Here is a 27599-nt window from a genome sequence, read left to right as displayed (position 1 = left end):
GGAAGCAAGTCTCTTGACCTTCCTGGTTCTGGTTCATTAGCTTTATGTGAACTAACAATTGGACAGAGGTTAATTGCTTTCAATGAAAAGATTTGCTTTGAAAAAAATAACATTATTGAGCAATATGTAGTTATCTTGAAAATAAATTATTGTTTCTATTTTAGCAGTAGCCCACTACTGATGATGGTCATTGCATATGTGACCAAAATACCTAGTATTTTTGTGAAATTTATTGCTGTCTTTTGAAAGGATCTATCCCTATCTGAACTTTTTATTTGTTGTCATGGAAATTCAACATGGTCTTTGAAATTATCTAGGCTATGATTTGGAAAGGTAGGCTAGTCCACCCAGGTTATTGGTAAGTATTGTTTCTCTCTTTCTTTACTTGGCTAGGAAAAGAGTAAAGGAAATCATGAACTGTATTGCTTTATACTCTTTTGAGAAATACTATAATCAATTGCAGGTAATGTTTTTATTAACAGATTATTCAGATATCTAAGAAACAAACCTACCTCTATTGTCAGAATTGCATCCTTAATCCAAATTTAACATTCATTTCAATTGCAAATGAATTTCAATTGCACAATGTGCAAATATATACCCCAAGCTGATATACAAATTTTTGGAACTGAAACTTTGACCTGGCATAAATTCTGAGGCTTAATTGTTAATGTTGTCAAATTCAAGTGATTAATTAAAAACAGCTTTTTCCACCCTACAAGTTTTTCAAAGAAGAGTGAAGAGCTCTGTTAAGCCAAAAATGAGCAGATATAAATTTAATTTATCATCTAAGCATAAAACTACTACTGATCACCATCAATACATAAATGAAACTCAAAAGAAACAGAAATTACAATAAATGATCAAATCAAACTCAAAACATACAAAAATTAACTTAAGAAAGGCGACAACCCCCATGCCTTATCAAAACTTGAGAACAAGTTGCACTTTATTGGAAAAAACTACAAATCACCATGGATTGTCAGTTTAATATACATATACAACATTTATTCCTTTAAGTTGTAATAATTTTTCATTTATTAACATGAAAAGGCAAGAAGCCTTAAAATGTATTTTGTTTTCAGTAAAGTGTGAATTATATTCAAGTCTTGAGAAAGCATAGGGGTTTTCAGTCCTATGTTCCCATATAGGGGTATCATGGTAATTGTTGCTTGTTTTGAGTTTGAGTTGGTCATTTATTGTAATTTCTGTTTATTTTGAGTTTAATTTATTTATTGATGGTGATTTGTGGTTGTTTTATGCTCAGAAGATTACTTGACTTAGTGTCTGCCCATGTTTGACTTTATGGAGCTCTTTACTTTTCTTTGAAAAAATTGTTTTGTGGAAAAATGTTGTTTACAATAAAATTCTGTATTTTTTATTGGCATAAGCTTTTTCATTGAAAAAAATATTTTATGTCTTTTGTCTGCAAGAATTTCTAGTTTTGCTTGATATTTGTATGCTGATGCAACTTTTTCATAAATTTTTAATCCTTACACAAAAAGTAGGGGATATCCACCCTCATTCATCACTTTTAAAAAAATATTTTTTTTTTCAATGCTTGTCAACCTTTAGATAACTTTTTTCCACCATGATATACCTACACATTTAGGACATCAGCAAACATTTAATATTTCTGTAGCCTTTAATCAATGGCTGTAATTCAGAGAACAATGACTTTTGTCAGATCATCTATAACCTGTACAACCCTGGTACAGCTTTTCCACCCCCTCCCCCCTGGTACTGGTTCACCAAGCTTTGAGAATAAACTTTGACAGGTCAGATGAGCCACTCTTATTTAAGAAAATGTGTAATACTCATCAGTTATTTGTGTTAGCAAACTCAAACCAAATAACTTGTATCGAATTCATAAGATCACTTTATATTGTATGTGGAAGGATTGACACCACAGCTTTTCTGATTGCCCTTTTGTCCCTCCATATGAAATGGGTTGACCAGTTTCATTTCCACTGATTGTCTCTTGACAAATGTCTTTTCATCTGTATAAATAAACTTATTTGGTTTAACACTTTGAGAAATTTGACATCAAGGTTGTCACCATTCATCTCTATCATCAAGGCAACATAATATGTTTTCCCATGGATTCCAATGAGAATGAAATCACTGATTGTAATCTATTGATACTTCAGTTTCAGCATCAACATTGCCAACATGCAGACTCTCATCATTGCAAGAATTTGAATCAACTACATAATCTTTCAAACCACTTTCATACTCAACTGCTTTGTAAAACAGCTTCCTCTTTGGAAATTTGTAATGCTTTGCTAATATACTTTTTGGCCAACTGTATAGGGCTAAGCAAAAAGCAGTTCATCTTCTTCTTGGGTGGGAGGATGTCTTAAAGAAAGATTTAAAGGAAATGGAATTTTCTAGGAAGATGTAAAGAGGGAGGCTTTGAATAGATTGGAATGGAGGAGGATTATATCTAGCTTTATTGGCCTCAGGTGGCTTGGTGCTATGGTAAGTTGTTAGTAGTAGAAGTATTGGTTTGCTAATGTTTGCTTTGTTTCTGTGCTTCTATTACTTGTCATTTCTTGTTTTTCTTTTCCTGCTACAGGTGAATTTTTACTTTGAACAGAGTATGCGTTAGGATCTCAATTTTTCTACTATTTTCAGTTCTTCTTTTCTGTTTTCTTAGTGATCTTTTTGGCAATGGGAAAAAATCTATAATTTCTGAATAGCTGTCGCTAGCAGAACCAGATATTTTAGCAGTCATATGTACTGGAATCTGGTCCCTCAAGGGTAGTCCACTTGCACATGGTGCTTCTGAACATTGGGCAGTTACCTTCTGAACCAAAGAGGGACCTTTGGGGTAATTCTGGTCTATTGGAAATGTATGATATTGGGTATTTTGTGGTCTTGAAAAACTTCTGGGTTGAACAGATGAATTCTGGTGCAGCAGACACTGCTAATTATGCTCTCCAGGGTAACACCCTTGAAGTAATATGAGCCAAGAATTTCTGCAACACTAGCAATGGCTATGGTTTTGCATTTGTTTCAAATCACAAAAGCTGCAGCCTCTTGATTGTTGTACACCTTGGTTGGGAACATAACAAAAAGATCAATAGGCTACAGTTTATGAGTTGTAAGCTGGGGTATGATGAATGGATTAACACTGTTTTCCTTAACCAGCTGAAGCAGATCACTAGAATATGTGGTAATGTGATTGTCCAAAACAAGAGGAACAGGTTTTAATTTTGATGGTCTTATATGACTTATAAAGTGGTTTGACTAGATCATGGATGACTTGGTTGTCATCCATCCAAAAGCTTATTCATTTTCGAACCCAATGGTCCCTGGTGGAACTTGGTTTATAAGGATCCCTGGGTATCTTTTTCTGGGGAAAAGCTTTATCAGAGGAGCATATTTCCAATAGCACCAACACAGACACAAAGCATGATATTTTCCCTCTTTTGACAGACGTTACCTTTCAGACTTGTCTTTGGCCCTTTTTAGTAATTACAGTGCATGGCTTGTGAACTACTTTGATGTGGTGTATGAAAGACAACGCTATGGCGTTGCCTCTCATACGCTATAAGTGATCAGAGAGCAACTAGGCTGCCACCATGCTCCCTTTTCCCCAATGCATCCAATAAAAAATTTGAGGTAGCTATTTTGTTAAAAAATAGTTCAAAGATCATATAACAAAAACTCTGGTGTCAAAACAACCCCAAGGACCCGGGGCAGGCATTGTAAGTTATACCCTGGGGGTATAAATGGTTCTTATGGAAGGAATGCACGTAAAAACTTCAGAGAGGGCCTATTTGACTGGAAATTTATAATCATAATTCACTTTTTAACAGTCAATGGAGACCAGAGGGTAACAAGCCCCCCCCCCACACCTTGCATGTAATACAAATTTTGAGGTAGCCATTTTGTTAAAAGTAGTTCAAAGATCATATAACAAAAACTCCGGTGTCAACATCCCCCCTCCCTAGGGCCTGGGGGCAGGTGCTGTGAGTTGTACGCTGGGAGCATATATTCATCTTATGGAAGGGATGCTTCCCCTCCACATCCTTTTTTCCTCAAACCCATCCAATAAGAACTTTGACGTAGCAATTGAAAAAAAGTTCTAAGATCATGCAACAACAACTCTAGGGTTGATACCCCCTTCCAGGGCCTGAGGGCAGGCATTGTAAGTTATGCAATGGAGCATATATGGTTCTTATTAAAGGGATGCTCGGAAAACTTAAGGTAGGGCTAACCTGATTGGAAGTTGAAAGTTCTAGTTCAGTTTTTGACAGTCAAAAGATATTGGAGGGGGTGCTAGCCCCCTAGCCCTATGCCCACTGTTTCCACATACATGCAAAACAAATTTTGAGATAGTCATTTTGTTAAAAACAGTTCAAAGTTTATATAATAAAAACTCAGGTGTCAACACAACCTCCCAGGGGCAGATGTTGTAAGTTATGCGCCAGGGGCATATATGGTTCTTATGAAAAAGATGCTCGTATAAAATTCAGAGAGGGTTCATTTGATTGGAAATTGAAGGCACTAGTTGACTTTTTAAGAGTCAAAAGAGATCACTGGGCAACTAGTCCCTCCATGCCCTTTTTCCCAAAATCCATCCAGTAACCCTCTTTTCGTTCGAAATTTTTAATAGGTTGGGTAAGAAAAACTCAAGTGTAGCAATCCCACAGGGTAGGTGTCAGGCGTTGTAAGTTATTTTCTGGGGACATATATGGTTCTTATGAAAGGAATGCTCGTATAAACTTCATAGAGTGCTCATTTGATTGGAAATTGAAAGTTCTAGTTGACTTTTTAAGGGTCAAAAGAGATCAGAGGGCCTAGTTACCTTTTTAAGAGTAAAAAGTTGATGGGGGTAACTAAAAGTTGGGGGGGGGGGGGGGTAACTAGAACTTTCAATTTCCTATCAAATGAGCCACGTTTGAAGTCACCAGCCTTGACATTCTCAATGTCAAATTGGAAGTTGCTTGTAGGGGGCTCGTCTTTGACATCCATACTGGAATCTAAAGAGTTGTTGCATCCAGACTCACATCAGTCAGATTTGTCCAGATGTAGCTTTTATGTCAGTAGTAATGCACTCTTTCACATTGTTTTAGTGACCACTTGTGATTTTTTCATTTATTTTTTCCTTTCGATTTTCTGTGCTGAGGGTTTTGGGAAGGGGTTTGTATCCACGATCCTTTGGACAAACAATCTGCTGACTTTTGTTTCATTATTAGAGATACAACCTGTGATGTATCTGTATCAGGTTCTATTGTAAAGGAGGAGTCTTAACAGCTCGCAGAACTTACTTTGGGCATAGAAACTTCACTGATGAATGCTCCACTATATATGGTTGGCAGTCTATATGAGAAATACAAGGACATAAACTCATAATTCTTGACATTTCTTTTTGTGGGATAGACCCTGAAGGCGAGATAGTGCTTTCCCCAGCAGCTTGTTAATGCTGTACATTCACATACTTTACATTTGTAGGTAGTTGTAAAACTTACAGCTTCCTGGTTGTTTTAGGCTTTAAGGGTCCCATGACTGTCATGTCTAGAGGCTTTAGTTTGTGAGTAATATTAGGAGGGACAGTTAAAAGTACAACACCAATATTTTTAGCTAGTTCAGGTAATTCAATTGTGTGTTTGCCGATGTGGTTGTGGAATACCATATGTACAGGTGACTATTTGTAGGGTTTGACATGATTGATAAAATGCTGAAAGTAAAGCAAAAAAGAGAGGCAGTCATCCAGACATGATGAAATTTTTGGACACGAGGGACTGTGTTCCCAGTCGTATTAACATCATAACAAATCGTGGTCAACTGGCCTCTTTCTGCTGCCCTGACTTTCCTTACTGGGTTCTGGCCTTGCCGTGAAATAATTTTACCAGGCATTTGGAAGGTTGTCAGACCTTATTAGTCAGAATTCTGTAGTTCTTTTGGTCTCAACATGTGTTTATCTAGGAATCATTCCAGGTTGTCACAGAAAACTCCTACAGTGTTACAATTGAAAGCAGTCACCCACCCTAAGCTTGTAACTTTTGGAGTTCTTACTGATAGAGTTTTTGATAAGCCACACAACCAAGGTACCAATCCTCCCCTGCAATTCTTCCCCTGTCTCTGCTAGCTTTGGATTTTAGTTATCAGGTACTTTAATACCCTTTTTACGGTAATGGCTTAAATATATGCAAGTCTACGCGCTTCTAGGGGATTATATTCAAAATTTATATCAGGTATAGTTCTCAAGTAAGTTTCTAGTCCTTCTGCTTGTTCATCTGCAAATATTGGTCCTGTATTTAAACTGAGTGAAAAAAAAGTACCGATTCAGAGTTTGTAGAGAGATTTATAACTTTTCAACTTTTTTCAAGTAGTCTTGCAGCGATCCTCTTGGGATATTCATGATACTTCAAAAGGATCTGACTGCTTTATTGTTACTAAACAAGAAAGGAAAAACTGCTGCAATCATAACCTCTTGATACAAAGTATAACCGTGGTTATACAAAATAGAACCAGTTTCATTAGTTCTGTGGTGATCTGTTCTTAGAAAATCTTTTGAAACATGAGTTGTTTTTCTGACGTGTTTGTCGTTAATGTTATTTTTTAATTTTTGTCTTTAATGTTGTAATGATTAATGTGAAAAGGTTTGTAGGTTCGTAAAGCTTACCGCTTTTGGTATTTATAAATAAATAAAGTATAAACTTGATGTTGAGATTAGGTTACTGCAGAACTAACCCCGTATTCAGCACAGTATTTGGCAAATTAATTTCAATAACCATTAAATAGGTATAGACTTTGATCACTACATTGTAATGATTAATGTGACAAGCTATGTAAAGCTTACCGCATTTGGTATTTATAAATAAATAAATTATAAACTTGATGTTAAGATTGAGCTACTGCAGAACTAACCCCGTATTCAGCACAGTATTTGGCAAATTAATTTCAATAACCTATTGAATAGGTATAAGTCTTGTGCACGGCTATTGATTGAAGCAAATTGTTGAACTGGTTTTAAAAAGCAAAGTTAATATGAAGAAAGAAGAAAGATTCAAACATCATAGAATCTTTAAAAATACTACAGAAGATTATTAGCTTATCCTTATTGAAAATATGCCAAATGTCAATAATTTTAATTCCTTGTTGAACATAAAAAAAATAATAATTACACCATAAACTTTAAATAGAGAGTAACTGTCAGCTTTCGTCAAAAAACATTAGTCTTTTTCCGATTTGAGGTTTGGTCTGATTATTTTGGAAACATTTTATGTATCTTTTTTTACTCTTTTAATTCCAGCTTCATTTTTTTCAACACCAAAATGGATTACATATGTATAAAATCTCCAAACTATAGAGGAACAATTGAATTACCATTGGAAGATGACGGTTCCCTCCTCCTAACTACTCTGACAAGTCAGTTTCCAGATGCAACCGGGTTAACTTTCTATTGCGAATCAGCCCAAGCAACAAGAGGGCTGAAGCTAAGTGAAGGAAAACTATGGCCACCAAGAGGAGGATGGTCAAACACCAGCTACAGTTGTACCACTAACAAAGGTAAGAACTGCCTCCTGAACTATTGCATAAAGTATACATTCCAGAAGGTTAGAGTTTTGAAAGCATAAACAGAAGTTAATGATTCGGAAGTGGATTATATTGCCTTTATTATTGTTCTAACACTATTTTAAAAAAATTTCAGCCAGCCAGAATATTAGAATTAGATATTTAATATATGAACAAGAGTGGGGAATGGCAATGGTAAATTTGTTTAAAATACTAAGCTCCCAGAGTTATTACAAGATCATGACAAAAAATACCCTTTGAGTTGTTTTGTTCATCCCACGGTCAAATAAAAAGGCTTGATGATTTCTTCCCCCCTTCATTTAAATTTCTTGCTCTGAGCTTGTATGATCTTGTGGACCCACAATTATTGGTTTGTAGCACATCAAACCTCTCAGTTAGGGTAGCTTATTGAATTATATTTTTGAAGGCTACTGGACTATAATGCTATTTCAAGAACTCAGCCATTCAGTTTGCCACTGTTTTAATTTTTTTTTATATACATGTTCCATTTTCCGAGACATCTAAAGTCAAAAATTTGATACATGTAACCCTTTTTTTATTTTCTTTCCTTTAAATTGCAGTTCTTTGATGAAAAGAATTATTTTTCTTGTAGCAGTTAATTTATCAAGCCTTCAGTCAATGTCATTTTGGTCCTGCTAGGGCTCTAAATTTTTAATAGTGCAAATTGGCCCTTTCCAATGGTGTTATTTCTTTTTCCTTAGAAGGGAGTATTGATTTTTAAATGCCGTTTGAATTAGCCCTCTTAATAATATACAACCTCTGGTTTGGTATGCTCACGCCTGGTGAAAGTGAATACAATTACTATCATCTTTCTTAATAAAAGCAAAATACTTCTACTACTAACAACTTACCGAAGCACCAAGCTGCCTCAGGCCAACGCAGGTACGGACGCTCTGCCTCCATCCCCATCTATTCAAAGCCTTCCTCTTTACGTCTTCCTTGAAGGTTCTCATTTTCCTTAAATCTGTCTTTATGACATCCTCCTATCCCAACCGTGGACAACCTGCGTTCTATTTAGCCATAGTCTGTTGGCCAGAAAGGACAAACTTGGCAATCTTACCTCCGTTATTTGGATAATTTGCCCTAGCCAACTCAGCCTTTCTCTCATTATTGCCCTAAATTGTGGAAGTGAACCAAAGTTTTTGTACAGCTTACTGTTTAACATATGGTCAGTCAGTCCGGCACCAAAAACAATCCATTGACAATTTCTCTGGAATACGTCTAGCAATTCTTCCTCCTTTTCTTTTGAGCGCCCTTGGTTCAGAACCCTATTTTACTGCTGTCATCACTGTAGCTTCTAGTATTTCTATTTTTGTTCGTACTTTTATCGCCTCATTTATCCTAACTTTTATTAACTGTGAAAAAGCACACTGAGCATTGGTTATTCGATATTAATATTTTTACAGCACCAACAATCTAAACTAATAATGCTTCCAATGTAGTTGAGGCTCTCCTCTTGATCAATCATCCCCTTACCCAACATCACTTTTCATCTTCATTTATTCCAAGCCTTCACGGCTCAGTCTTCTTAAGATCCATTTTTGGACTTATTTTAGCAACATGAGCGTGCAAAACCTCTAAAAGATATTCATTTTGCTCAGTCTGTAATCTAAATGCTCAAATCAACAGCATAAAATATGTCCATTAAAGTTTTTCTTCCCCGTTTGATCCTTATTCTCCTATTGCTTTCCTGTGCCCTTTGAGACCAAGTCTATCAAAATGATCCATGTAAGTGGGAATAGAACACGAACCTGCTTAACTCCTGATTTGAGACAAATAGAGTTACTAAATTTATTTCCAACCGTAACTGTATCATAATTATTCTCGTACATTGCACTAACCACTTTAATGATTTTGTTTGGTATCAGTGTCAATGCTATAGCGTTGCCTATAATAAAGGCCATAGACATGACCTGATTTAATGCTCTGAAACCCCGACGGCCAAGCGTTTTTGCTGCTCTGTACTCATACCATTGGAGGGCGGGTCCATTTTCTTGAAGAAAATTATATATATGATCCCAATTATTATCTTGACACAAAATAACGTCGCTTATGATAATGATGTGATTCTCAAATATTTTTAAGATAGGGATATAAAGGAAATAAAATAAACGAACAAGGTAATGAAAATAAGTTCAATCAATTGGTGGATAGGAACACGGTAATCCATCTACACATTTTAAATTATTCTGTAATTATGACTACTCATCCTCATAGCCAACTGATAAAGCCTTCCTCCTTGCTTTTTTTCCTGCGAATGTGTCTATGATGTCATCGTACGGCATCACTTGAGTTTGTCTTCCATCAAAAGTAGGCCAGAAAAATAATGTCAGTCTGTCAGGGCTGATTGAAGATCTTACGTAGCTCTTCACTCTACGAACGTTGGAGAAGGCTCTTTCTCCTGTTTAGTCTGTGGGAGGCATACAAAAAACTATTTTTAAGGTAATTTCAATGTTTGGAGAGATTTCAGCTGTATCAAAATGAACTTGCTAATGTCAGTTAGTCATGCTTTTTTTTCTTCACCGGTATTTTGTAGCTAGAATGGTTTCAAATTTATGTATTCATCTACAATTATAGTCTTAAGATCTTCGGGATAAAAACTCAATAGTTTGCTTGCATAACTCATGATTTTCGACGCTTCCCGTCCTTTAATAACCTTGAAAGATCTAAACCTGTTAGGAAGCTGAGTATAATATTTTCCCTTCTTGTGAGTTCACCATATAATGAATCTAAGATAAAAATGAAAGTTTTTACGCAAAGGTTCATTTAAATGTAACACAACTGCTATATCCCCTATATTTGCCTAAATGTGTTCTGTTGCTTCTGTTGCTGTTAAAAAATCTTTCTGTTGCTTCGGAAGCCTGATGCATAATCCTGCTTACATTTTTCCCTCGCTGCTTTTTCTAGCCCTCCGAAATTTTGTGTCACTTCTTGAAGAAACCCACAAAGAAAGTTATAATATTTAATAGTGGGCCCTTATTGTATGGTTTCATACTACAGTTATATGTTCACCTTTTTAATCTTTTCCAGTAGGGTACCCAATATAATTGCCATTAAAGTAGTCTCAAGTAGTCGAAGAAACTATTTTTTCAGTGCACTGGCTTCATTTCTGGTTGAGGGTCTCTCTGCACTTCTATTACCAATTTCATTTAAGCTTTCCGAAATGCGTTCTCTATTTTCATTTACAACTTGACATGCATCGTGACGAGCAGACCGTCTACGTTTTCGATAGACGTCTTGTTAATTGAAACCTGAATGACGTCAGCACTTAGTAATTGTAATGATGTAGCAAATGACGTAAGATAACATAGCCATTGCAATGCCAACTTTTGTCTTAGAATAATCCGTGTTCGTCTGTATGTTGAGGTGCTTAATGGTCTGTGTGTTGAGGAACTAAAGAAATGAAAAAGCTCCAACATTTATACAAAAAATGGAACAGCCTCTGTACATGATTCTGCTACACAAGACCCTATTAAATTCAGAGTATAGCATATACTCTGCCGCAGGGGTAACTTCCTTATACGAGCCTGAACACCGGCATACATGCAAGACATATTCGAAGCGTTGTCGCATGATTGACCTCTTCATTTAAAAACGTCCAAATTAAATTTCTAAAATTGTTCCAGAATTGTATCAATAATTTCTTCAGCTCTATGTCCAACATTTGGTACAAAACAAATAAGGCTTTCAATCGGTAGTCTATTATTGTTCACACAGCTGAGTGAGAAAGTCAGTTGATCCACAAGTGAAATGTCTTTTGTACACCAAATACTATACGAAAGTATTTAGCTTCAGTTGCTTCTTTTAAAATTACGTTTTTGTTTTTGTCTCCCATAAGAGTACTAAGTTCTTGATATGCTATTTTTGATAGATATAATTTTGTTCCTGAACTTTTTTCAGAAAATTGCTTTAAATTTTCTGCCATACAAGGATCGAATTTGGCCAGAAATCGTAAGATTTCCCAGGAAGTTTCCACTGTCAAGTCTATCTAAATATTCTTGCGTTCCACGTAATGCCTGGCCTTTAATACTTGAATGCAACTATTCTCTCGATTGCCTCCCTAAAATAGTGAACTTCTTGTTCCAGTTCCTCAATTATTTGAACGTCAATATGGTCTTTCACGTGACCTCCTAAGTTTTATTTGTCTTAGGTTACCTTTGTGACTTAAGCACCACCGTATCCGAACTGAAAACAACCTGGGGTTGAAAGTGTTGAAACAACACTTTCTGAATTTGTTTCCTCGCCTGATTGATTTTCATTTAGCCTGTGCTTGATCGCTAGCAACTTCCTTAACAAAAGAAATAAAAGGCAATTTTTACCCGTTGTTTGTATTGTCCTTCACAATTACACATTCAGTTGTGTTTGAAAAAAAATTATTTTAGGAACGTGCTTTATAACTTTTTCATTTCTTTCTTCTTTTTCTTCTTGTTTTTTTTTACTCTGCAAAACTAGGTTTTGGTTTGAGTTATTTTAGATTCTTATAGTTTAAATGATTCATATAGACTCATTTAGATTAGATGCATTTAGACTCATTTAGATACGGACTACAATTTAATAGAACAAAGACAGTAATAAAATTAACACTGTACCATGCGAATGTAACAAGATTAAAGTTATCATGGACGGTTTGTGTACGAGCAAAGCCCTCTGGCAACAGCAGTCGCCAGTACGAGCAAAGCATTTACGGCGATTTTTATCAGGAGTGTGGGGATGACTGCTGTAAACATTAATATTTGACTCTATTTCTCGACTTTTCAAAGGCCTTTGATATGGTTGACCACAATGTTCTTCTGTCTAAACTATCTTTATTTGGAGTGCACGGAGTCCCACTAGAATGGTCTAGGTCCCTCTCAGAGAGATCTCAGTATGTTTTGGTTAACTGTACTTCTTCCTCTACTTTGCCTGTATTGAAAGGTGTCCCACAAGGCTCTGTGCTTGGTCCACTTTTATTTCTAATTTACATCAATGATCTTGTTGATGGTCTTCATCCACATATTCACCCTGTTCTTTTTGCTGATGACAGTAACTTTTTCATTGCTGCGGTAGACCTGCCATTTGTCACTTCTATGGCTCAAGGTCTTCTTGATAAAGTAAAGGATTGGTGCTGGTCAAATGGTATGGCTCTTAACAGCCGAAAAAGTGCCATTGTCAAGTTCAGGATCCCTTACCGTATGCGAGACGTACAGGAGCCAATCACCCTGACTTTTGGGAATGATATTATACCACAAGCTACTGTGGTGAAATTTCTTGGTGTGTATCTTGACTGTTTTCTTTCTTTCAAACCGCATATAACTCACACCCGTTCCTTAATCCTCCGCCAGTCTTCAATGTTGCACCGGATTAACTCATTTCTTCCTCCTGATATTATGGTTTCTCTTTATTATGCTTTTATTTATCCTTACCTTTCTTATTGCTGCTCTGTCTGGGGTAATACTAATAAATCTCTTCTCTGCTCACTTCAAAGAGCCCAAAATAGGGCAGTGAAGGCTTCTTTTCTTCTTCCTCGGCTTTACCCTTCCTCTTATCTTTATAATGATACTGGAATAGCTCCCCTGGATCATATTATAGGTAAAAGTACCCTTTATTTTGCGCATTCTGCTTTTCTATATACTCTCCCACCGCCCCTACAGCAGTTTTTCTCACGGACAGGCTCAGGTAGGTACTTTTCTTCTTTACGTAATTCTTCTCGACGATTTATTTTACCAAAACGATCTTCTACAGCAGGCCAGAGGTCTCCAGTATATCAATCAATTCTATTATGGAACTCCATCCCTTCGGATGTCCCTCTTTTTCTTTCTGCAAAGGCATTATTTCGTCGGGTATTTCCAATTCAATAATTTTTCTCTTTTTATTAATCCTTTCCTAATTTGTATGTCTCTTCTCTTCTTTTAAAATCATTGTCAGCTATATGTTAAATCTCCTTCTAAATCTTCTATCTGTTAAATATCCTATCTATTCAATGTCCTTGTCTTGTTCCAGTGTTTTTTTTTTTTTGTTTTTTTTTGTATATCTTATAATAGTGTTTTATTCTTGTTCTCTGTGGTCCATTACAAGCAAAGCTTCTTGGGCCTAGTAACCACTTTACTTTTGTAATAGTTTTTTCTTTTAGTATCAATAAATTGACTGATTGATTGATTGATTGAACCGTTCTTTGTAGATGTAATTCACCTTTAACACAGAAAGTGAAGTAATTTTTGATAATTTTTGTCAATAAATACCAAAAAATGAAATATAATTGAAATATAAAATTAAAAATACACTTTTCTAGTTTTTGATTTGGAAATATGTTTAATTTTGTCATGAGGGTTTATTGTCGTGGCAAACTTGTTTGCTATTTACATATAATTCTCTAAGAAAACATCTCAAAAATTCTCTAAGAAGGACTATTTTCCTGTGTTTTGAAAAAGGTTATATTATTCTCTAAGAAATTATTTTAGAAATTCTCTAGGAAGGACCATTTTCTCTATGTTTTGAAAAAGTTTATATGATTCTCTGTAAAGAATATCTAAAAATTCTTTAAGAAGGACTATTTTCCTGTGTTTTGAACAAGTTTATATCATTCTGTAAGAAAACTGTTTAAAAATTCTCCAGGAAGCGCTGTTTTTCTGTGTTTTGAACAAGTTTTATATCATTTTCCAAGAAAACATCTCTAAACATTCTCTAAGAAGGACTATTTTCCTATGTTTTGAACAAGTTTATGTCATTCTCTAATAAAACATCTCTAAAAATTTGCTAAGAAGAACTATTTTCCTATGTTTTGAACAAGGTTATATCATTCTCTTAAGAAGACATCTTTAAAAATTCTTTAAGTAAAACTATTTTCTATGTTTGAAGGAGTTTATACCATTCTCTAGAAGATCTAAAATTGTCCAAGAAGGACTATTTTCCTATTTTTGGAACAAATTAATGTCATTCTCTAGGAAAAAGTCTAATAATTCTCTAAAAAGGACTATTTTCACATGTTTTGAACAGCTTTACATCATTCTCTAAGAAAATATCTCTAAAGATTATTTAAGTAAAAGTGCTTTCCTCCGTTTTGAACAAGTTTATATAATTTTTTAAGAAAACATTCCTAGAGATTCTTTAAGGAGGAACTATTATCCAATGTTTTGGACAAATTTATATAATCGTTTAAGAAAACATCTCTAAAAATTCTCTAAGAAGGACCATATCCTTATATTTTGAACAAGATTATATAATTAGCCAAGAAAACATCTTTAAAATTCTCTAAGATTGACTATTTTCCTGTCTTTTGAACCCTTTTATATCATTCTCTAAGAAAAAATCTGTTAACATTCTCTAAGAAGGAACATTTCCCTATGTTTTGATCAAGTTTATATCATTATCTAAAGCAACATCTCAATAAATTCTCTAAGAAGAACTAGTTTTCAATGTAATGAACTAGTTTATATTATTTTCTTAGAAAATAGCTCTAGGAATTCTCTAAGAAGGATTATTTTCCTATGTTTTTAACTAGTTTATATTCTCTAGGAAAATATGTTTACAAATTCTCTAATTAAAACTATTCTCCTATGTTTTGAACAAGTTTATATCGTTCTTGAGAAAACGTACCTAAATATTCTGTAAGAGGGACTATTTTCTTACGTTTACAACAAATTTACATCCCTCTCTAATGAAACATCTCTAAAAATTCTTTAAGAAAGTCTATTTTGCTATGTTTTGAACAAGTTCGTATCATTCTCTAAGAAAATATCTTCAGAAATTCTTTAAAGAGGAACTATTTTACAATGTTTCGAACAAGTTTATATCATTTCCTAAGAAAATATTCTCAAAAAATTCTCTAGATGGACTATTTTCCTGTGTTTTGAACTAGTTTGTCTCATACTCTGAAAAAATCTTCTAAACGTTTTTTAAGAAGGACTGACTATATGACTGTGTTTTGAACAACTTTTTATTATTTACTAAGAAAACAGCTCTAAAGTCTCTCTAAGAAGGACTGTTTTCCTATTTTTTGAACAATTTAATGTCATTCTCTAGGAAAAAGTCTAATAATTCTCTAAAAAGGACTATTTTCACATGTTTTGTACAACTTTACATCATTGTCTAAGAAAACATCTCTAAAGATTCTTTAAGAAAAAGTATTTTCCTCCGTTTTGAACACGTTTATATAATTAAAAAAAAAATATTTCTAGAAATTCTTTAAGGAGGAACTATTATCCAATGTTTTGAACATGTTTGTATCATCGTTTAAGAAAACATCTCTATAAAGGACCATATTCCTATGTTTTGAACAAGATTATATAGTTCCCCAAGAGATGGACTATTTTCCCGTCTTTTGATCCTTTTTATATCATTCTCTAAGAAAAAATCTGTTAACATTCTCTAAGAAGGAACATTTTCCTATGTTTTGATTAAGTTTGTATCATTCTCTAAAACAACATCTCTGCAAATTCTCTAAGAAGAATTAGTTTTCAATGTATTGAACAAGTTTATATTATTTTCTAAGAAAACAGCGCTAGGAATTCTCTAAGAAAATATCTTTAAAAATTCTCTAAGTAGGACTATTCTTCTATGTTTTGAACAAGTTTATATCGTTCTCTAAAACAACATCTCTGTAAATTCTCTAAGAAGAACTAGTTTTCAATGTATTGAACAAGTTTATATTATTTTCTAAGAAAACAGCGCTAGGAATTCTCTAAGAAGGATTATTTTCCTATGTTTTTAACTAGTTTATATTCTCTAAGAAAATATCTTTAAAAATTCTCTAAGTAGGACTATTCTCCTATGTTTTGAACAAGTTTATATCGTTCTTGAGAAAACGTACCTAAAAATTCTGTAAGAGGGACTATTTTCTTACGTTTTGAACAAATTTACATCACTCTCTAATGAAACATCTCTAAAAATTTTTAAGAAAGACTATTTTCCTATGTTTGAACAAGTTGGTATCGTTCTCTAAGAAAATATCTTAGGAAATTCTTTAAAGAGGAACTATTTTACAATGTTTCGAACATGTTTATATCATTTCCTAAGAAAACATTCTCAAAAAACTCTCTAAGATGAACTATTTTCCTGTGTTTTGAACTAGTTTGTTTCATTCTCTGAAAAAAAGGACTGACTATATGAGTATGTTTTGAACAACTTATTATCATTCTCTAAGAAAACAGCACCAAATTCTCTCTAAGAAGGACTATTTTCTTATATTTTGAACGAGTTTATATCATTCTCCAAGAAAACTTCTCTAAAACCTCTAAGAATGTTTTTTCCTATGTTTTGAACAAGTTTATATCATTCTCTAAGAAAACATCTCTAAAACCTCTGTAAGAAAGACAATTTTCATAAGTTTTGAACAAATGTTTCACATTCTCCAAGAAATGCGCTCTAAAAATTCTCTAAGAAGGATTATTTTCCTATATTTGGAACAAGTTTATATAATTCTCTAATAAAACATCTAAAATTTTTCTAAATAGACTATTTTCCTTTGTTTTACACAAATTTGTATCGTTCTCTAAGAAAACGTCTATTAAATTTCTCCCTAAATCCAAGTCATCTCTCTCTGACTTATGAAAAAAAACGCTAACCCATCTCAGACCCTAGTAGATCCCCCTATGAGACCGGTAGTAGGAACTATATCTTTTCCTTTTCTTGCCTTTCTGACTTTTGAATAAACATTCTAAACGTTGGAGAGTTAGCGGACCCTATATATATAATGGAAACAACAAAGTAATGCAATAAAATATTTTAGTGAAATAATGGCATGTGGAACAACATCATAAAATGAGTGCTTTGAAGCCATCCCATAAAATGCTTCATTATATTTTCTATTTTGATGTCACATATTTTTTGGGGGCCATACACAACTTTTAACTACCTCGCCATACATTTCATCATTAATATTATTGGATTCATGGACTGTGTCGGCTGGTAAATTCACGATGGTACTAGTAAGGTTTGCTGGTGCTTTTTTTTCATCTGTTCATCTTTATATTCCTTGGTGATATTGTATGTCAATTCCCTTTGTATTTTACTTGCTGTTTCATTTTCTATTCCGACATTATTTTTATATAGGTTCCAGTTTCGGCACCCGGATAAGATCTGCACTATAGAGTTGGTGCTGTAATAGGCTTGTCTTCTTTTGAATGCTAATACCAGAAAGATGGTGAGTGGATCTATCAACGGGTAACTTGTTACAAGCAACAGTATCAAAAATTTAGCCTTTGTCGTCCAATAAAAGTTTTAGGGTTGCATTCTCTTTGAGCACTATTATCTCTTGCAATTTTACTTTCGCATATCCACAACCACCAATAATGTTAAATTTTACCGGTATTCCAAAGGGATTTGACACCTTACTGTCATGACATCGCAAGCTTACATTTACAATAAGATCCCCATTAATGCTTGTTTAATAGCTCAAATATTTTTCTTTATCAGCATTCAGTGCTACGATAACTTTATCATTAACGCACTTTCTAGAAATATTTCATCTTCAGTTTTAAAGTAAGATGCAAGTGCTTATCTTTCCAATGTCCAAGTGATAATGCACGAAAACATACAATAAACGAGCTAATGTCGATGAACAGCCATAGAGTATCACGGGGCAGCCGCATAAACAATCTTAAAATTGGCGGAACTCGGAGGGGAATTAGTGGAAACTGAACCGTAAAATTGGGAGACGGAAGTGGCGTAAGCGGAACTGACGGAACCAGAATTGCTGGTTCTGAGACTGGGACTGAAACCGGGGTCGGAGCCAGCAGAATCGGCAGTGGAATTGGTGTAAGTTGGTTCTAGGAGTGGAGTTGGAACTGGAATTGCTCTAATTGGGGCCAGAAGGGAGAGAAGCAAAATTGTAACCGGAATTGCTGTAATTGGGGGCAAAAACGGAGAAAGTTGAATTGGATATAGTTCTATTTAAAAAAATATCTTAATTCTTAGGGAGCATTGAGATTGGCTTGTAAAAACGCAAAGAAATGGATTTTAAGGATAATTTTCTTCAAAAAATATTGGAGAATGTCTGAGGAATGATATGTCTCAAAGGGATGTCACAGGCCAGACATGTATTTCCATGGTGGCGAGAATTAACACGATCTATTACGAGATGATGGTTCGCGAAAACCCGAACCAATGAATTTAAAACATAATTTTTATCAAGAAAATGTCTGAGAATATCGTAGGAATGATGATATGTATCATAGGGATGTCACGGGCCAGCCACAGATTACCACGGTGGTGTAGACTGTCAAAGGGGGGCATCGCGCTTGGGAAGGCTTGCATGAACACGAACCGATGAATTTAAAGCATGATTTTTATCATGAAAGTATCTTAAAAATGTCATATGAATTGTCAGTAATGTCAAATGTCAGTAAGTAAAATGGAGATATCACGGAGCAGCCACGTAATGTCACGTTGGCGTGAATTGACATGGTGTATCACGAGGGGCTTGTTTGCAAAAACATGAATCAAAGAATTTAAAGCATATTCTATATCAAGAAAATGTGTGAGAACATCTTAGGAATGATAATATGTATCACAGGGATGTAAGGTGCCAGCCACATATTGCCGTGGTAGCGTGACTTGATAGGATATAAGGAGAAGAGGGAGGCTTGAGAAAACACAAATCAATGGATGTAAAGCTTAGTTTCCGTCATGAAAACATCTGAAAAATGTCTTAGAAATGATAATATTTATCACAGGGATGTCACGGACCAGCCACATTTTGTTACTGTGGCCTGAATATGTATAGTCTTGGCTCAAACAAAATTTGCATTTTCATTAAAACCTGTTAGGAATAAGCGAATGCAAAAGAGTCTTTTTTCTCTTCGTTTTCGTTTTTCATCTACTAGTAAGAAAATGTATTGTGAAGTTGCCTTTTTTTTCTTATTGTTACTATTGTAAGTAATGAAGCTTCTGCTGCACAAAGAGTAATACTAAAAGCTAGTTCAAAATGCGATTTTGCTAATACCACTATTTAAATTAATACGAAGTAGCATAAAGGTGTGTCTAATAGAGCAACAGAAACGAGGCATTTCTATTAAAACCTTTCAGAAACATCTCTCAATATGAATTGAATTTAACTCTAATAACAATCCTTCCCCTCTTTGAATAAAGTGCTAGGGTGGGCCAGCCACATATTACCATGCAGGGGTGAATTGACTTGGTATATTACGAGGGGATGACTTATAAAAAAACGAACCAATTGATTTAAAGCAAAACTTTTAACAATAAGATATCTGATAATGTCATGGAAATGAAAAAATATGTCAAAGGGATATCACAGCTTAGCCACATATTACTATGGTGGCCTGAATTGACAAGGTGTATCCAGAGGGTATGGCTTGACAAAACACGAACCAGTGAATTTAAAGCATGATTTTTATCATGAAAATATGGGAAAAATACCTTAGGAATGATAATATGTATCATGTGGATGTCATGGACTGGCCATATATTGTCATAGAGGCGTGAATATGCATAATCTTGACTGAAAGAAACATGATATTTCCATTAAAACCTCTCAGAAATAACCGAATGCTAAAAAGTGTCCCTTTTCTTCGTTTGCGTGTTTCATTTACTAGCGATAAAATGAATTGTAAAGTTGACAAAATAAAAGTTGAAAATATCTGAAAAATTCCTTAGGAATGATAATATGTATCATGTGGATGTCATGGATTGGCCATGTATTGTCATAGAGGCGTGAATATGCATAATCTTGGCTGAAAGAAACATGGCATTTCCATTAAAACCTCTCAGAAATAAAAGAATGCTAAAAAGTGTCTTTTTTCTTTGTTTGTGTGTTTCATTTATTAGCGACAAAATGTATACTTAAGGCAAATTCAAAATGTGATTTTGTTCCTTTTTTTCTTCTTCTGTGTGTTTCATTTGCAAGAAAGAAAACGTTCATTGTTCCTGGTTGCCCACCTTATACTAGACATCTAAAAATGTGTAAGCCATCTTGAACTGAATGCGAAAAAGTGTTTTTTTTTTTCATTTGAGTGCTTCATTTACTACCGAGGAAACGTTCTTTGTTCCTGGTTACTCTCGTTATAGTAGTAAGTTTAATGTTAATGAGCAAAATTGAAACAAAAGCAAAGAATAGCCTCTTTTTTCTTCGTTTGCATGTTTCATTTACTAGCGAGAAAACATTCTTTGTTCCTGGTTGACCTCCTTGTAGTAAGAATTTTGAAATTTATGGCCCTTCCTGAACCGAATCCAAAAATTCTTTTTTTCCGTTTTTCATTTACTAGCGAAAAATTGTACTGTGGGGTCGACATTTTTCTCTTATTGTTACTGTTGTAAGTAGTGAAACTGCTGCAGAAAGCATAATACCTAGGGCCCATTCAAGATGTAATTTTGCTAATAACGAAAATTAAATTAACGGGATTTGGCACGCAGGTGCACGTTAAATGTTACCAATTTCAAGTAATCAATTTTCTCCCTTTTTGTCAATTATTCAAGATTTAGGAAGCATACAATCAATTGCTTACGGAGAACGGTAATAGGGAATCAGATTGATTCAAGCAAAAATCATCAGGCTATGCGCATAGTCGGGATGGCGCTAAGAAACTCTTGAAAACAGCTTGTCTCGTAGAAAATGAATCACGAAGAAAATGCAACCTCGAAGAAAAAAACCACCTGGAAGGAAGAAAAACACCTCGAAAAAAATCAAATCCTGAAGAGAAAATCTTTTAAAGGATTACGTAACATTCTACGTGTGCATCGTCATTACATAACATCCCACGTTTGTACTGTTATTGCGTAACATCCCACGTCGTCATTGCATAACATCTACATGTGTGTTGTGCTCAGTTACAAGCGGTGATTCCCCACTGGGTCCTGAAGAAACATGTCATGCAAGATTGTGTTATTCAGAATAAATTTACTAAGTCTCGCAAGATTACCTTATTCTCAACATAAGTTCACAACTTCTATTACGTAACAACCAAAGAAAACATTTCTACAATTAAACAGTCTCATATTATATAACATATAGGTGTATAATACCAGTATACACCTAGATAGAGATATACTCTATCTATCTCATCTCATTATAACTATCTCATCTCATTATATCTATCTCATCTCATTCTACTTTTTGATTATCTTATATCTATCTCATTATCGATCTAGATAGAGGTGTACTCTAGCATTGCATAAGGCCGACGTGTGCGGAAAAGCTTCTTGAGGGTGTAGTAGCTCCAATAGTACACCCCATATGACTGCCTTTAAAACTGTCGAGGCATCACTACTAAGCGTAAATCAGCTAGGTTTCTGTGTTTATTTTTCCTTGTTTATTCCATCTTTTTTTTTACTTTCTAGGTGTGTCCATGGATCTTCCTGTAAAGCTTAAATATGAAACACCCAATCAAGATGGAATACACTCCGAACAGGTTTCTGTTCCTGAGGAAGAAATAACACCAAAACTTGCTACAGAGGGTATGTTAGAACTTTTTGAAATAGAGATCTGACACGCTTATTTTAAAGCTTAATTTATTCCTATTTCGTACTTTTTGATTGCTAATTATGTTTGTTTGCCTTTGATATCCAAAAGTATTCATGTATTCTTTAAGACGGTGCTCTTATGCAAATACCAATGCAGTTGCAGTATTAATGCAGTAAAAATTACTTGATAGGATAGTAAATGCAAAGCAGCGGTACTTAGTAATTTTTTGTGTGCAGTGAGTGAAACTATTAGTAAGCAAAGATAGTAAGCAAGGATAGTATGCAAAGAAGAAAGAATGTTTGTAAACCCAGTCATCAGTTGTGTGCAGTGAATGAAAATGTGGATCCATTTATTTCCTAGCTCTACATCCTCCCCCCTTGCTTTGGTACAGTTACTTTTGTAAGATAGAAGTGTCTGATTTGACTTTGTAAAAAAAAATTCTTCAGGTTTGGGTTAAATTTTTGTCTATTAGACTTAAGGCTATGGCAATCAAGCAATTCGTGGTTACGAACTGTAGTAAGGAGCGAGCTGGCTCAATAGTTACAGAAACTTTAAAAAATCGAATTTTGCTACCAATACATACATCAAATGAATCACATTTTTATGCTGATTTTAAATATATAAGTTTCATCAAATTTAGTCTTACTCATCAAAAGTTACGAGCATGAGAAAATTTTCCATTATTTTCGAGAAAAGGGAGAAACGCCCCCTAAAAGTCATAGAATCTTAATGAAAATCACACCATCCGATTCAGCGTATCAGAGAACCATGTTGTAGAAGTTTAAAGCTCCTATCTGCAAAAATATGATTTTTTTTTTGTCAGGATTTGCTTTCCCCTCCTCAATGTCCTGCTCTTTACGCTAAAGTTTAACTCTTTCTCATATCTCTTCTTTTAAAAGAATAAAACACTTTAGGGTAAAGAGCGGGGCTTTGAGGAAGGGGAAAGCGCCTTCCATATACCGAATAATTTCTGTTTGTCTTAAGTTTTAATGTCACTCCTTACTTTCAGTTAAAAACGCCTTTTTTATCTAATTGACCCCCAAGATCCAAGCTGAATCCTAAAATAATGTTGTTTTTTTTTGCTAATTTTTTCCTAAGGCTAAAACCTTAGGAAAAAATTGAAATTAATTACAATTTAACTCGAATTTTTCTTACGTATCAATGTTTTTATAATTTAGAATGAAATTTATAAAAAAGATACATAGCGAGAGAAAAAAGTGCGTCTTCAAAATAGTGATCAAGAGTACTTTTAAAGTCACAAATGTTTTTAATCTACAAGAATAATTTGTTTATTTGCTCTATAATGAATAATATTTTTTTACTTGTGAAAAGAACAATAATCAACGCTCTAAAGAATTAAAATCGTTTTTCTTGTGATGCAAATATTGCTGTAGTCTTTAGAACGTTCGATTTGTATATATTATATGTATATATTATACATATATTATATGTATTTGTATATATTCTATATATTATATGTTTATTATTATTTTTTAAGGGCACTTCGTATTGATGGAGTTGTCGTAGAAACTGCAAAAAGGGCTCATTCGATTAGAAATTGAAACGGGTAGTGCCCTTTTTAATAGTCGAAAGCGATTTCCCGAAACACATTCAATCACCATTTTTAGATAGCAGTTTTGTTGAACATGTTGAAAGATACGGAACTTACGTCATCCAGAATAACAAACCTTACTTAGCCCATAAGGCTAGGGTAGCAAGTTGTGCCCTGGGGAAATTAAGGTATATATATATATATATATATATATATATATATATATATATACATATATATATATATAACTATATATATATATATATATATATATATATATATATATATATATATATATATATATATATATATATATATATATATATATATATATATATATGCATATACATATATATGTATGTATATATATATATATATATATATATATATATATATATATATATATATATATATATATATATATATACATATATATATATATATATATATATATATATATATATATATATATATATATATATATATATATATATATATATAACTAAAAACGAACAGAAATTACAATACGTAACTGAGTCGAAGTAAGTATACGAAGTATATTTTAGTATATATATAACCAAAAACGAACAGAAATTACAATACATAGCAGAGTCAAACTCAGCACGAGTTTGACTCAGTCTTCTTCCTATGCCTTCTTGAGACAAAAAAAAAAACAATTTGCACTTTACTGAAAACAAAATACGCTTTCACCATTCTTACTTTCATTAGCGAAAAATTTTCAAAACTTTAAGAATGAAATGGTAATTCAAAATTTAACGATGGTTAATTTTGTGTTTGTTTTTTCAGTAAAGCGCAAATTGTGTTCCGGTCTTGAGAAGGCATATGAGTTATCAACCCTATTCATGTTAATTTTTGCTCTTGTCGAGTTTGACTTCGCTATTTATTGTAATTTCCGTTAATTTTAAGTTTTATGTATTCATTGATAGTGATTTGTGGTAGTTTTATGCTTGGAGGATTATTTGACTTTATTTTTGCTCATTCTTGGCTTAATGAAGCTCTTTACTTTTCTTTAAAAAACTTGTAGTATGGAAAAAATTCTTTAAACTGATTAAGAAAAAGGAACATATCTGATTTTCAAGACATCTGATTTGTTTTCTTATTCATGTCAATTAAACCGATATTTTTTTTTTCTATGCATGGCAGTTACCGATGATATTTTCCTATTCTTCGCAATTAAACCGATGATTTTTCTTAGTGATGGCCATTAAACTGATGTTATTTTTCCTATTCATGGTAATCAAACTATGTTCTTTTCCTATTCATGGTAATTAAACGATGTTTTTTTTCTATTAATGGCAATTACACCGATGTTTTATCCTATTCATGTTAATTCAAACGATGCTGTTTTTCCTATTAATAGCAATTAAACCGATGTTTTTATTCATGGCAATTAATCCGATGTCTTTTCTTTTGGATGGCAATCAAACTGATGCTTTTTTTTTACTATTAATGACAATTAAACCGATGTTTTTCCTATTAATTGCACGTCCACTGTTGGTTTTTTCTATTAATGACATTTATACCTATGTTTTTCAATTCATGGAAATTACACCGATGTCTTTTTTTTCTATTCATGGCAATTAAACCGATGTTTTTCTATTAATGGCACTTAAATCGATGTTTTTCCCTATTAATGGTAATTTAATCAATGTTTGTTTTTTCTATTATTGGCAATTACACTGATTTTTTCCCTAGTAATGGTAATTATTGCGATGTTTTCTCTCACCTCTCACTGCAATTATTCCTATTCGTGGCAATTAAGCAATTAAGCTTCCTATTCATGGCAATTAAGCTGATGTTTTTTTCGATTCATGGCAACTAAACCGGTGTTCTTTCCTATTAATGGTACTCACACCGCTGTTTTTTCCTATTAATGGTAATTAAATCGATGTTTTATTCCTATTAATGGCAGTTCCACCAGTTCGTTTTTTATTCATGGAAATTAAACTTATTTTCCCCCCTTTTCATGGAGATGCAACTGATGTTTTTTCTTATTCATGGCAATTAAACCGATGTTTTTTTCCTATTCATGGAAATTAAACCGATGTTGTGTTCCTATTAATGTCTATTTCACCAACGTTTTCCCCTATTAATGGCAAATAAACTGATGTTTTTCCTATTCATGGCAATTAAAGTGATGGTTTTTCCTATTTATGGCAATTACACCAAATTACACTGATCACCGATGTGGTATTATATAGTTTGGATTTTCAAGGATTGTTTACAAGATTAAATCATCCAAAAAGTGGGTGTAAGTAGAGTTAAACGCGGGCAAACCACAAGGTGACTAAGTGAATCTTACAAGGTATTGAAACTCTTCAGTATAAGCATCTGTAGATAGTTCAAATTTATAAGGGAGCAAAAACTGATAAAAGAATAACTATTTATTTTTTTTTTTATTTTTCAACAGTTTTCGTTGGAAAACTATATACAGTAATATCAAAATATGTATATAAAGTAAATTCACGTATATAAAGTAAATTCAAGAGAGGGTAAGGGAGTTTCATTACGACAAAGTGTGTCCCGACAATCAAAGTTTTCTCAGTTAATTTGGATTTGCTATAAAAAAACAAAAAAAATACACGGTATGAAATCTTTGTCTGTTAAGCTCTTTGGAAAATATTCATGTGTTCAGACAGCCCTGGAAACTATGATGGATTAATGCTTTAAACAATTAAAGGAATTTTTCACCATGAACACTTGCAGTTGTATAACCAAAATATCTGGAAGGAAAAAGCACCCTTCTATCATGTTATATATTAACATTTAATATTTATTTCAGTGTTAATCTTTTTCTAAATATTTAGGAGCCACAAATGAATTTGTTTCACTAAAAATACTTGTACTCTGTGATAAGATAAATTTTGGGAGGACGAAGCACAGTTTTAAGCCATTTTATACAATGGATACTCGATAATATTGGAAATTGTTCTTTTTATCTTGGAAACAATACAAATTTTAATGCCATCTGCCTTTTTCTGGTCTCTTAGGCTAGGAAAATGTATTCACAATGCATTCAGATTTTTTTTTTGATTTCCCAAGACCACAAGAGGCGATAATAAAGCCCCCACCCCCCCATCCCTTGAAAAAATAAATCATTTTTAATTATAACTGAAGAATGTTTCAGTAAAGACTTAGTGCATGTTTATAAGGTGTTCTTTTATAGGCATGTTCATCCGGGTTGCCGAGCCAATTCCGCTCAATGATGGATGTTACTTAGGATGTTGCTTAGATGGATTAACTGATGATCAGATGTACCGTCTGTCTGGAATTTTGTATCGCAAGCTTCGGGAAAATGCTATTATCCAAAATTCAGACTCTTACTATAAAAGTAATATGGATGCTCTTTACTATACTTGCTTTAAAAGTAATCTGCTGTCTTTTGGACAGCATGTGGTTTTGAATGTAAGGGCCATGGAATTGATGTCATTTCTGAAAAAAGAGTATAAAGCCAAAATCATTAACTTTGACAGTTTATATGGAACTATACATCTTCCTCCCGAGGTTCCAGGCGATAAGAGGTCACCAATTGGAACAGCAATATGGACCTTAGAGCTCGACGAAATATAAGATCACCTTCCACTTTAGTGACTATTTGCCATTTAAAACTTGTACTCTCATTTGAAACAGTAATATGGACCTTGGTGCTCAACGAAATATAAAACCACTTGCCACTTTAGCGATAATCTGCCATTTCAAACTTGTATTCTCGTTTGGAGCTCGACAAAATATAAAATCACCTGCCACTTTAGTGATAATTTCCCAATTAAGACTTGTATTTTCATTTGATTATTTGATATGTAATAAATTATATTATTTGAAGAAACTAATTTGTAACTAACTAGGTCAAATCAGTCAGGCTAGAAATCTTTGACTTCTCAACTAGCTGAGGGATAGTAAATTTAAATCAAATTCAGCAATGAATCTATTCGGATGCTGTTTTTCACTCTTCCCTTGGGAGGTTTTGTTAAGGTTTTTTTCCCGAGCAGTTCATTTTTGCTGCAATCTATCTTGCTCTGTCTTGCTGAGACAAACTTGCTCTATACCATGATAACGAAGCAAACAAAAAGAAAAACAGAT

The 27599-nt window shown here is 33.6% G+C and overlaps 1 protein-coding gene across 2 annotated transcripts; it reads left to right on the top strand.

The window, feature by feature from the left end:
• The first annotated feature begins 254 nt into the window (after positions 1 to 254).
• On the top strand, positions 255 to 27345 carry LOC136043039 (uncharacterized). Of its 2 annotated transcripts, XM_065727944.1 has the most exons (4): positions 306 to 358; positions 7268 to 7524; positions 21823 to 21939; positions 26686 to 27345. In XM_065727944.1, the coding sequence occupies exons 1-4, from the start codon at positions 321 to 323 to the stop codon at positions 27087 to 27089; spliced, it is 816 nt and encodes a 271-aa protein (XP_065584016.1). In that variant the 5' UTR covers positions 306 to 320; the 3' UTR covers positions 27090 to 27345. The 2 variants fall into 2 exon arrangements, with proteins under 2 accessions (XP_065584017.1, XP_065584016.1); XM_065727945.1 differs by lacking the exon at positions 21823 to 21939 and having other exon boundaries at positions 255 to 358.
• Positions 27346 to 27599: the final 254 nt, after the last annotated feature.

This window comes from Artemia franciscana, unplaced genomic scaffold, assembly GCF_032884065.1.
Source record: "Artemia franciscana unplaced genomic scaffold, ASM3288406v1 Scaffold_284, whole genome shotgun sequence".
Taxonomy (NCBI): domain Eukaryota; kingdom Metazoa; phylum Arthropoda; class Branchiopoda; order Anostraca; family Artemiidae; genus Artemia; species Artemia franciscana.
This window is presented reverse-complemented; position numbering and strand designations above follow the sequence as displayed.